General features: G+C 42.3%; 1 protein-coding gene across 1 annotated transcript; it reads left to right on the top strand.

The window, feature by feature from the left end:
- Window positions 1–48: 48 nt before the first annotated feature.
- C2H18orf21 (chromosome 2 C18orf21 homolog) lies at window positions 49–8,261 on the top strand. The gene is made up of 5 exons (XM_068936178.1): window positions 49–168; window positions 409–431; window positions 1,032–1,231; window positions 5,818–6,026; window positions 6,443–8,261. Exons 1-5 carry the CDS (start codon window positions 86–88, stop codon window positions 6,594–6,596), a joined length of 669 nt encoding a protein of 222 aa, XP_068792279.1. The 5' UTR covers window positions 49–85; the 3' UTR covers window positions 6,597–8,261.
- The last annotated feature ends 3,956 nt before the right edge of the window (window positions 8,262–12,217 follow it).

The following is a 12,217-nucleotide window of genomic DNA, read 5'->3' as shown; positions in this document are numbered from 1 at the left end:
CGCCGGGCTTCCGCCGATCGCTGCACTCCCCCCGCCCCCTTTCCAAAGCGGCCGGACCTGGCTGGAGGCGGCTTCCGGCGGCGGCATGGCGCGGCGGCGGCGGCGGTTCCTGGAGGCGGCGGCGCGCGGGCTGGCGGGCGCGTGCCCGGGCCAGGCCCGGTTCCTGCTGTAAGAGCCTGCGCGCGCCCGCGCGGGGGGGGGGGGGGGTGGGGGAGGAAGAGAGGTGGATGATGTGCGGGGGAAGAGGGGGGGTAAGATGCGGGGGGGGGGGGGGGAGAGAGAAGAGGGAGGGGGAGTGAGGTGCGGGGGGGGGCGGTCGCTGTAATTTATGGCGTGCGCGCGGCCCCGCCCCCTGAGCGCGCGTCGGGGGCGGGGCGCGGTGACGTCAGCCGCTGTCTCCTCCCGCAGGTGGACGCTGAGCTGCGGCAGAGGCGAGTGAGGGCGGCGGCGGCAGCTGCGACGTCGGGGGCGCCGGCGTTGTGGCGGGGCCGTGGAGAGCCCTCCTCGAGGGCGCCGTGAGGCGCCTCCGGAGGTTACTCGGCGTGGCTGTGGTCCCGGGCGGCGGCGGCGGCGCTGGCCGACAGCGTGGCCCGGGCAAAAGAGCGCACGGGCACCCGCAGGGCGTGGGTGGCGTCGCGGGTTGTACCTGCGCTGTGCGTAAGCCGAGCAGTGAGTCGTTGCGCGGCGCTCTGTAAAGCAGATCGGGCCCTCAGCTTCCCCTTAGGTGCTAGCTGCCGCTGAAACCCAGAATAGAAGCAGAGCTGCTTAGATGGTGTGCGGTAGAAAACGCACCTCGCAGGAGAGAGCGTGAGCAAAGTGCGTACTGCCTGCCGGGCTGTAACCTGCAAAAGTTCAAACATGTTATGAGGAGAGGGAAAAAAATGTTACTGTGCCCTTTAGTAGAATTGAAATATCAAGTATGCTGCCTATTAGGGGCTTAACAGTCATAGCATATGCCTTTTTATGTTTGCCTATAAAACATAACGATAATTTTTGTTTAACTTTTACTGTTTACCTTGATTAATCTGCAGATGATGAATTGCAAAAAGAAAGCATATGTCCTTACTGCTTCCAGTTCCTGGTTCCTGGTAACCACCGTGTGCGTCTCAAACCAAAGATGAAAGTGACTCCACAGATAGAGAAGATTCTAAAACGAGAGGCAAAGAACCATAAACTCAGTATGAAACAGACAAAGCTTTTGAAAAAGTACAGGGACTCAAGAAGCATTTTGGTAAGGATATTTACTTAGAACTGCAAAGTTTCTGATGTTTCCTTGAAACCTTTCAGTGGCATAACAAGGAGGATATGGAAGTCTGTCTCTTAAAAGCGGAGCTCACGCCTACACCTTTCTTTTTTTTTGTGAGCACACAACTCTTCCTTTCTTTTGAGATGACTTCTATTCACATTCACAGTCAACATTGTTTAAAATTTACCCTCCACAACAGAGAGCTGAAGAGCACAATGGCAAGAACAGAAATCTTTTATTTCCTTCCCGCTAAAAAACATGTCAGCAAAGTTAAACAAACAGCACTGCCCTCCCTGTGATGTCTTTCTCTTTAGCAGCATTCTGGATAGCCTCTGCAGATATCTTAAGATCTTACTTAAAATGAGATCATTTCTTCCTGTTAGGAAGCTTTAGCATTTCCACTGTCAGTGATTGTATGAGTTGTATTGTTTGCATAGCTTTGCAGAAATGGCAGAAATGTCAGAAATGTCAGATTTTTGCCTGCTCCTTTTGTCCTATTTGTATGAATGTGGTAAAACTATGCAGGCAACTCTGCTAGATGCAAAGTCTTATTGCAGTAATGTAAATCCTTACATTGCTATGAATCCCCCAAAAACATACCTAATGTGAAAAACATGCCCCAAAGTTAAGGCCTGACTGAAGTCAGTTAGGCTGTTTTTACCCATATGTATAGCTTGACATTTACTGCCTTTGTTTCAGATCTGAAAAAGTTTGAGTGACTGAAAGATTAGCATTTCTTTTTCAGTTATATCAGTGGTCTAAAAGTATACTAGCTCAACTTAACAGCTTTACTTCATTTATATCTTTAGACCGTCGTAACTGAAAGATTACTGTTACCTTGTGCATAAGCTCTTTTTTTTTTTAATTTAGCTGAATATTAGTGTTTATAGAAAGTCTTTCAAAAATGAACAATGCGTGTCATTTAAACAGAGTTAAGGTTCCTTTGGGGGCTTTAGTTCTTTTTCCTGAAATTATTCAAGAATATAAGATTTAATGTTTTGAAGAATAAAAGCATATATTTAACTTATAGGTGTAGGGCATACCCTACTATTAAAGCAGGACATGCAAACAGATGTCTTAATAAATGAGACAGCACCCTACTGTGCCCCACAGTTGCTGGCATAGTTGTTATGTTCTCAGATAAGAACCTGCTGATTTGTCGAGTAAAATTTGCAAAATTAAAAATGATTAGAGAGCCAATAAGACAACATGAAACTCAGGAAATACTGTAGATGTCATCAGCTGTCAGGATTTAAGAAAAAAAAAAGCAGTCCAATAAGGCTCCTTTGGGACTACTCTCTCTTCCTAACTGTAGATCATTGTAGCGCAGCAGCAAAAAAACAGCAAGTGAAAGGGCTTCTGAGAAGCTGGGAGCTTTGCTTTGAGTTGTTTTCTGCTGTAGAATCACAAACTTTTAGAGTACACTTGAACCATCTCTTTAGACAGCAGATGAGCAGTGTCTTACAGAATTATGAAGGGTTCTTAGATTTATTCTATAGTTGGAGAGATTCCTCAAATGCATTCATGAGTAGTTTGCAGTTCAGTTTAAACTGCACTTGTATTGTGTTCAATTCTGTTTGCGTTTGTGCTGTGGATTATGATTTAAGTATTTTTGGTATTACGTATTTAAAATACTATCAGGAACTAACAGCTTCCAAAATGAGCAGTGTAAATAAACTGTAACCTAATACCTAAGACTTCCATCATCTTGGAAAGGTCCTGGAGATCAGGAGAGGTGCCTGAGGACTGGAAGAAAGCCAGTGTCACCCCAGTCTTCCAAAAGGGCAAGAAGGAGGAGCCAGGAAACCACAGGCCTGTCAGCCTCCCCTCCATCCTGGGAAAGGTGATGGAACAGCTCCTCCTGGAGGTCATCACTAAGCATGGGGAGGACAAGAAGGTGATCAGGAGTAGTCCACATGGAGTCACCAAAGGGAAATCATGCTTGACCAACCTGATAGCCTTCTCTGATGGAATGACTGGCTGGGTAGATGAGGGGAGAGCAGTGGATGTTGTCTCCCTGCACTTCAGCAAGGCTTTGGACACTGTCTCCCATCACATCCTCACAGGTAAACTCGGGAAGTGTGGGCTAGATGAGCGGACGGTGAGGTGGATTGAGAACTGGCAGGATGGCCGAGCTCAGAGGGTTGTGGTGAATGGCGCAGAGTCTAGTTGGAGGCCTGTGGCTAGTGGTGTCCCCCAGGGGTCAGTCCTGGGCCCAGTCTTGTTCAATGTATTCATCAATGACCTGGAGGAAGGGACAGAGTGCACCCTCAGCAAGTGTGCTGATGATACTGAACTGGGGGGAGAGGCTAACACACCAGAAGGCTGTGCTGCCATTCAGAGGGACCTGGACAGGCTGGAGAGCTGGGACAGAGAGGAACCTCCTGAAGTTCAACAAAGGCAAGGGCAGGCTCCTGCACCTAGGGAGGAATAATCCCAGGCACCAGTACAGGCTGGGGGTTGACCTGCTGGAAAGCAGCTCTGCAGAGAAGGACCTAGGAGTCTTGGTGGACAACAAGTTGTGCATGACCCAGCAATGTGCCCTTGTGGCCAAGAAGGCCAATGGTCTCCTGGGGTGCATTAGGCAGAGTGTTGCCAGCAGGTGGAGGGAGGTGATCCTGCCCCTTTACTCAGCCCTGGGGAGGCCTCACCTGGAGTGCTGTGTCCAATTCTGGGCTCCCCAGTACAAGAGAGACATGGCGCTACTGGATAGAGTCCAGTGGAGGGCTACAAAGATGATGAGGGGACTGGAGCATCTCTCCTATGAAGAAAGACTGCGAGAGCTGGGCCTGTTCAGTCTGGAGAAGAGAAGACTGAGAGGCGATCTCATCAACGTGTGTAAGTATCTGAAGGGGGGGTGTCAAGAGGATGAGGCCAATCTCTTCTCCGTGGTGCCCAGCGACAGGACAAGAGGCAACGGGCAGAAACTGAACCACAGGCAGTTCCACCTAAACCTGAGGAAAAACTTCTTGACTGTGAGGGTGACAGAGAGCATTGGAACAGGTTGCCCAGAGAGGTAGTGGAGTCTCCTTCCCTGGAGATATTCAAAAGCCGTCTGGACGCGATCCTGGGCAATATGCTCTAGAGGTCCCTGCTTGAGCAGGGAGGTTGGACTAGATGATCTCCAGAGGTCCCTTCCAGCCTAAACGATTCTGTGATTCTGTGATTCTGTGACTTGCAAGGATGAAACTTCAGGTGTGGTTCAGAATTACACCAAGCAGCAACATGAGAGGCTATATATGTGATACCTTTCTTAGCAAGCAGGAATATCTTGATCTTGATTTGAGAGTCATGAAAATAACATTATAAACTATTTCAGGGCTCTTTAAAAATTCTAGAGTTATCAGTATAGGTTTTTCAGGGAATGGAAACTAGCCGTGAAGTGCTGTGAAGTGCAGTTCAGTGATTCCTGAATTGTAAGGCTTTCACCTCTATTTATATTCTGTGTGGAGTAACGTATGGTCATTTGATGCTGGGTTTTTTTCCCCCCCTCTGAATTTCATTTAGAAGAGTAAAAATATGTTGATACCTGAATTGTATAAACAGTTGATCTTCTTAATTTGTTAGTCTCTCTAATGTCTAGAGACAATCAAAACAGTTACCTGAAAATGTTTTATTTAGCAATTTTTAAAACGTAATTCTTTCTAAGGAATCTGAATTTAGATAAATTTGCCCACTTTGAAATGAAGAATGATTAGGTATTGATGTTTTCAAAACTGCATACATTTTTTGTGAAGTTCTTTTCAATATGTTTTTAGGCCAGAAACATTTATCGTGTAACTGTGTTTTTCAGCCAGTGTAACTGTGTTTTTAAAAGTTGTCTGGCTGAATTACTCTCATGTTTCTTAGCATGAGTAGTTGCCATGGCAGTTAAGGGGCATTAGGAATATCTGACAGTCTCTATCACTGTCTGTTGACGGTATCCATTTTGCTGCACCTTTGTAACATACTGTGCTGCTGGAGGTTCCCTGCAGTCTAGAAGTAGACAAAAGAAGACAAGGTGCCCTTTGTCTAGAACTTCCGCTGTTTTGTAGTAAGTATTTTTGCACTAATAAAAAGCCTCTTTGGTCACTGACACTTGCTGTTACTAGTTATGGATGTTTATTTTTGAGGGACTGGGGTTAGAGTATGCTTAATGAGTTTTGATCACTTTGTATATCATATTTTTTTAGTGAAATATGAATACCATTGATGAATATTCAAGGTATCATACAGCCAGTTCAGGTGCTGCTTCATCTTTCTGTTCCCACGGGATTATTTTTCATAGTTCACTGCATCACGTGTTTGCATTCAGAACTAAGGGCTTCCTGAAATTAGTTGCCAGGGGATTGGAGTTATTTCTAGGTAATAAACCCATGGGACCTGGTTGGTTTATGAAGTCTAAGTGAAAATACTAGATGTAAATTACGTGTTGCTTTTTTAATGTTTTTGTTTCACCTAAGCAAATGTTTAACTAGTTGGGCTTGTGTCATGATATTCAGAGAATAGTTTGAATAATTCTTACAATGCTTTGTAATGCAGAGGGGAAAAGACTGATAAAATAGCTGATATTTCCTTTCCTCTCTCCATAGCTGGTTACTTGCAACTCATGCAACAAAACAACAAGACGTTATGGTAAAAGCAGAGATTTTCTGGCTGCCGTGACACACCATTCTGGTACTCCAACCATTAAATCTGGCCTTAAGACACCAGATCGGAAAATTCCATCTGCAAACAAAATGACCCCTCTAAGCTGCGGTAGGTCTGGATCTAAAGGAAAGAGTCCATCATCACTTCCCAGGTATCTGTTTCTCTCCTATTTAAAGAGATGTTTTACTGAGTAGAGCATACTACTACCTGTTGGGAAAGGGATTCATGTTCCACTCAGTGAATTCAGATTAAACCTTTAATTGATAATTAAATATTTTTTCCTTAGTGATCTGAATAAGGAGATCAGCTTTGCCTTTTTAACCTTTACAATCAAAGATTGTGATGAAAAGTGATGATGTGCAAAGAATGCACAATTATGTTATTTAAGTAATGTGAAATGTCCAGCTTAAATTTTGCATAAAATGTACTTCTAACTGCTCGCTTTCATATGAAAATACACTACTTGCATTAAAAATTTTCACTCAGATGTATATGCACTTTCATACAGTTACTTTATACTAATTTGGGTATCTCACCTTTAAGATGTTTGAGTCTTTTATGTTTCAGAACATGTGTATCTGGACAGGCGACAACCAGCTCCTTTTCCAAGACTCCTCGAAGCTTCAAATTTCACTTTTCTAAGCTAAAATGGATGCTTAATCTAGAAGAAAAAGAGAAAAGCCAGAAGGCAGATTTGAAAACCTTCTTGACTTTACTTTAGTTATTTATTATTGTAAAATAATAAAAGTTACAGCAATAAGTATTTTTCCAGTTGTAGTAAATCAGCAAAAGTCGTGCTTTCCTTAAAACTCAAGCTATTCTATTTACTGTGTAAGAATAGGCCGTGTTTTTTAGATGCAAGCTCTGTTTCTGTGGGGCCTGACTGCCTGCATGAGAGAAATAACCAGTCTAGTATGCTTGGGAATTTTGTACAAGTTATGCAGTCTCTAATGGCCCAAGAATTAAAAGCCAGAATCTATCCTTTGAGGAAGCAGACAATACTGGATCCATTAATGTACCAGTTTCCTCCACCTCCCTCCTCTATTTTTAAGATAATGCATCACAACAGAACTTAAAAGATCTCATCCTTGCTTCCCGTGTTTGAGTTAAACACAGACACTTTGGTTGGTGCATTCTGCAGGTATAATATGTTCAAGAAGTCAGCGTTACTGTCCCCTAGTGTCACTGTTCTTCTGACACTTGTGTTATTTTAAATGTTGTTACAGTCTTTACAAAGGTTCCAAAATAACTTACTCTTTAAGACAGCACTCATACAAAGAGAGATAAAACAGTCTATCATCCAAACTAAGTTTCTTCTTTATTTGAAGAATGTTCTTTGTGATGTGGACCGCAGTTGCTGCTGCTCCCAAGATAACACAGAACTTTGCGAGGCTTGCACTGTAATGCAGGAAGCTCTGAATACCTACCAAGAGCTTCACACTAGGCTACTATCAGTACCCCACTTCATTATGTGTATGGATTGCACAGCCATAAAGTATACAGGACTTTTCCTTTCTGGTTGCTCTTGTATTACCGAAATGGATCAGTCTTGTTTCTTTCAAAAATGGCTGAGGAGAGAACCTCTTTTTTTAAACATCTTTCAGTTTTGACAGCCATCAGACTTTATAGTTACTTCCTTCCTGCGGTTAAGTCTGGAAAAGTAGGCTTGCTCTGGACCGTAGTTATCTCCTTGCCCCAGAACATTTTGATGTGCATAGAAGCTGATAAAGGTTAAAGTGGTCTTCCACCTTCAGATTTCACATTTTCAATTCAGCACAGGAGGTGAGAGGACAATATAAAAAGCCAAGATTCAGGATGGAGCTTATAGTCTGCATACGGTCTGCAGTGGCAGTTCTGCAAATCATGGTTCAGACTTCCTCTCTCAAAAGAGAATCAACTGCTGAAAAACATTTGAATTTTTGGTTTTAAAGTTCTATATTTCCTATTTTGTGTTTTAATAAATATGTCCTTTTAAGTGCATGCAGATTCAATGCGCACCAGTTAAGAAATAGGACCAAAAAATAAGTTGGCAAACTTCAAAACAGGTGGGTGGGGGGGGTAAAGATTGTTGCAAATTCTACTTACCTTCTCAAAGATTGTCATGCAACATTTTTATATCTCCTAGCCATACATAAAACAGTTTTGAAACGTTTACTTCAGGTTGTTTAAGTACAGGTAAGATCAAATTAACTGCCATTCTAGGATCAAAACACAGACCTTGAAGTTGCACCTTTTCTGATGTAGAACTTGGTATTAATTCATCTGTTTGTTATTTACCAAGCTTGTGATCCAGTACTCTGAGAAAATACTTCAATCTTGTTCATGGAGAATGTATGTTATAAAAGTGTTTGCAAAACAAGTTTTATAATAAATTTTTATATTAGAAGTGTGTACTTCAGATACTTTACTGCTCTGCTTCTTGAGAGACATGAAAAGGGCTTGGGTATGTGGTAAATTTAAAGGTGCACCAACAGTAATTTTTTTTAGGTCACGTCAAGAGTGTGCTTTTGAAGCATATCTCCTAATTGTCCCTGTTCACTCTGCTTTTTACACAACAGAGTGGTCTCACAGTACCTGAACCACCTTTCTTTCTGGATAATACTGTGAATTATGGATAAAAGCACAGATAAGATGCTCCAGGGTTACAACTAATGTGTTCTAACCGCTAATGGGCAGCCAGTCCCTAGGGCCACCTAGTCTGAAGTACAACTCCCTAAAAAGTGTACTATGGATGCTAAATCCTGAGCAGCAGCTGTTTTGCTTTCCAGAACTATTACTAATGCAATGTGCTACTTGTTAATGTAGATACAGCCTTGAAGTGCTCCAAACCACATCTTTTTCTTTGTAATTACTAGAGACATTACAAAAGTCCAGATACAGTCTGAGAAAGGGATGATATTGCAAGCTATCAGAATAGCCACTTTACCATGGAAGAAAAGTAAAATTTTTCATTCAGTATGCATTACTCCTTGTTTTAAAAGTATGCTTCAAGATGCTGTGCAGCAATAGTTTCAGGTATTTTATATCTGAACTGCCTTTATGTTATTCCTATACCTCTGATACAGTCTTTCTCTGTTACTGCACTGTCACAGAATCAATATAGTGGAAAATATATATAAAAAAAACCCAATGCACTCTTCAGCATGTATCAGCCTATACGTTCCTGTAGCTGATGAAACACTGAAGGTTAATGGTTGGTTGCAACAGACTATTAATGAGCCTCCCTGTTAAACATCTTCCACGCAGTGGTATTCAGTTTGTGTTTGAAGAGCTGGAAGAGCAATGCCTTTTATAATCAGTCATTTCAGTTTCCAAAATTTTTCTGAGACTTTACCATAAAGCAAGACCAAGAAGGTTCATTATTAAACATACACCTGTTGGACACAGTATTATAAATTTACCGTTACTTACCTGTTCATGCAAACTATTTACACAATGGTTTATCTTTGATAATAATAGCATGATAAGCCCATATAATGAAAATGTTGTAAGATGTTGCTTAATACAACCAGCTCACAGAATGGTTAACGTTGGAAGGGACTTCTGGACCTCCCCCCCCCCCCCACTCCCCCTGCTCAAGCAATGCCACCTAGACCATGTTGCCCAGGACCCTGTCCTGACAACTTTTGAATATCACCAAGGATGGAGACTCCACTCCACAGCTTCTCTGGGCAACCTGTTCTAGGACTCGGTCGTTCCCATAGTAAAAGAGTTTTCCTCATATTCAGACAAAAGTGCCTGTGTTTCAGTTTGAGCCTGTTGCCTCTTGTCCTGTCACTCAGAACCACTGAAGAGTCTGGCCTCAGCCTCTTGACACCCTCCCTTCAAATACTTAAACACATTGATAAGGTCCCTCCCTGCCCAGTCTTCTCTTCTCCAGGCTGAACAGGCCCAGCTCTCTCACCTTTCCTCACAGGAGAGATGCTCCAGTCTCTTCATCATCTTAGGAGCCCTCCACTGGGCTCTCTCCAGTAGCGCCATGTCTCTCTTGTCCTGGGGAGCCCAGAATTGGACACAGCACTCCAGGTGAGGCCTCCCCAGGGCTGAGTAGAGGGGCGGGATCACCTCCCTCCACCTGCTGGCACTGTTCTTCCTAATGCACCCCAGGAGACCATTGGCCTTCTTGGCCACAAGGGCACATTGCTGGCTCACAGCTCAACTAAAGGCTTATTGTGAAACATCAGTTTGAACCACTTTCCCCTTTTGAGTACTGGGAAATGCAAACTCACGTATTACAAATGGTTCACCCCCCCCCCACCCCAAAAAAGACTCCTCAGCTAAAGACTACAGTGCATTGGCAATATTTCTTTTTTACAGTTTCTTCACAATTTTGAGATTTGACCCTAGGCATTTTAATGCACTGCTTGCTCACTGAAAATTGTCGGTTTACTCTACAGATACAAATACAGAGGATACTCAACTTCAAAATTAGTACTAATCATTCCATCAGCGTCACTACGTGATTTTGGTTTACTCTTAAGTACAGGAAGCAGTTTACATTAAAGCCATTCCACAAAATGAGACTAAGCACTAAACAATGATTGCAAAGATGTTTTTACAACAACGTTTTATTCTATTAAATATGAAAGAGCATACAGACAGGTGTTATTTCGAGGACAAATTACACAAGGATTACACGTTCTGTCAGAAGAGCACAATAATGAAACATCTTTACATTTCAAACTGTTGTTGTTAGCTCTTAACAAACGAGTCAATTTCTTTTGCAAACAAGTCACAAGAGTGCTATTGAACTTCGGCAAATTCCCACAAAAACATCATGCTTAGTAGGATAGTTAAAATGTTGTAAAGGTGGAATCAGAATTAGATTTCTAAATAACGAGATGGAAGAGTGTTACTGCTTAATCAAGATGAATGACACTGAAATAGGATCTGACACAAAATTGGTCATCCGCTAAAAAACAAACCTCTTCAGACACTACATTTGAATCCGCTTTCTTTACTTGCAGAAATAGTCACCGTGATTATGTGCATTGAGTAATGAACAGAACTGGCCTGAAACATTTATAAATGTAACAGTCAAATTTTTGAAGTTCAGTAATCTTTCCACAGAAAACCATGAATCTATTAGCTTATGTTCCAAAAGGTGGAAATCCAGCTCTTCTGTAGAGGGCCAGTCAGCCTAAGCATGATTTCCATGACTTTTATGGTTATCTCTGCAGGGGGCTATTGTATCCTAAGCGTGCATTTAGGGTAATTGCTGACGTACCGGACTGAGTTGCCACTGGCTTGTGAGAGCAATATTAGTCCGTGGAACTCCTAATATATTGGATTTTTAAACCTCAGGAAATCAGGAATGTAATTTCATTATAGTGAAAGCTCTCAGCTGGATATTCAGAAGACTATTCAGATAAAATATTAAGCATGGGAATTTAAGCATGTAGTTTGGGTTGCGTTCCTAGGGATTAATTGAGGTGTTTTATTTTAATACGTTAATACAAACATTAGCAGAGTGAAATACATACAAGCTAATGTTACTGCAGTGTATAGTTTAATTTTCAAAAGGAGCAACAAAAGCACAATTCCTAAGAATCATAATTTTTTGTAACTAAGGACTTTACTTTTGTTTTTAAAATCACAGAAGAGGGGTAGATGTTTTTGATAGCTTCCATAACATTTTGCAAAAATGCAGCTTGATCCCACAAATGCTAGAATACACAAGCAGTCCCAGAGACTCCAGCAGGAAGACCTCCAAGCATTCTCATGCGGCAAAGAGCTGCAGGATTGTCTTTGCTTCCCCCCCCCCCCCCAAGAATGCTCAATAAAAGTGCAATATAGTGAAGTAAATAAACTGATTATTGGATGAAAAATTTCCCAATATTCTGTATTTGTGCCTTTTGTAGGGTTGGCATTGTGGTTTGAGCAGAATCATACTGCGTTACAAGAGACGGGCAGGAGGCACCCACATTTTTTCCCAGAGCGGTAGCACCCCAAAGCAGTCCTATTGTATCATCCCATCTACAGCTAAAACATTGTGTTGCCCCGAGTTTCGCGTTATTATTTCTGTTTTGTCAAAAGCAGACATTTGTTTTGCTTTTCATTTCCACTCGGACATTTTCTCCTGCTCAGCTTCCAGGCACCCTTTCTTTTCCCACCCAGCCCCTTTTCTTCCTGAGGCATCACACATATTTTAGGGTTTGGAACTGGAGCATTTGGAGGTATCTTTTTACACTACAGGGCTGCATTTGTATCTTACAATGTTATCTCCTGCTAGACTATTATAGTTACAATATACATCTTCTAACCTGATGCCTTTCCCATAGAGATAAAGGACCATTCAGCCACTAATATATGACACTTCCTCTAAGAGTATATTTACCTTCC

This window comes from Struthio camelus, chromosome 2 (assembly GCF_040807025.1).
Source record: "Struthio camelus isolate bStrCam1 chromosome 2, bStrCam1.hap1, whole genome shotgun sequence".
Taxonomy (NCBI): Eukaryota; Metazoa; Chordata; class Aves; order Struthioniformes; family Struthionidae; genus Struthio; species Struthio camelus.
This window is presented reverse-complemented; position numbering and strand designations above follow the sequence as displayed.

Coding starts and splice junctions, on each gene's coding strand:
- C2H18orf21 (XM_068936178.1), top strand. CDS start 86: ATGGCGCGGCGGCGGCGGCGGTTCCTGGAGGCGGCGGCGCGCGGGCTG. Junction 169..408: donor GGCCAGGCCCGGTTCCTGCT/GTAAGAGCCTGC, acceptor CTCCTCCCGCAG/GTGGACGCTGAGCTGCGGCA. Junction 432..1,031: donor GACGCTGAGCTGCGGCAGAG/GCGAGTGAGGGC, acceptor ATTAATCTGCAG/ATGATGAATTGCAAAAAGAA.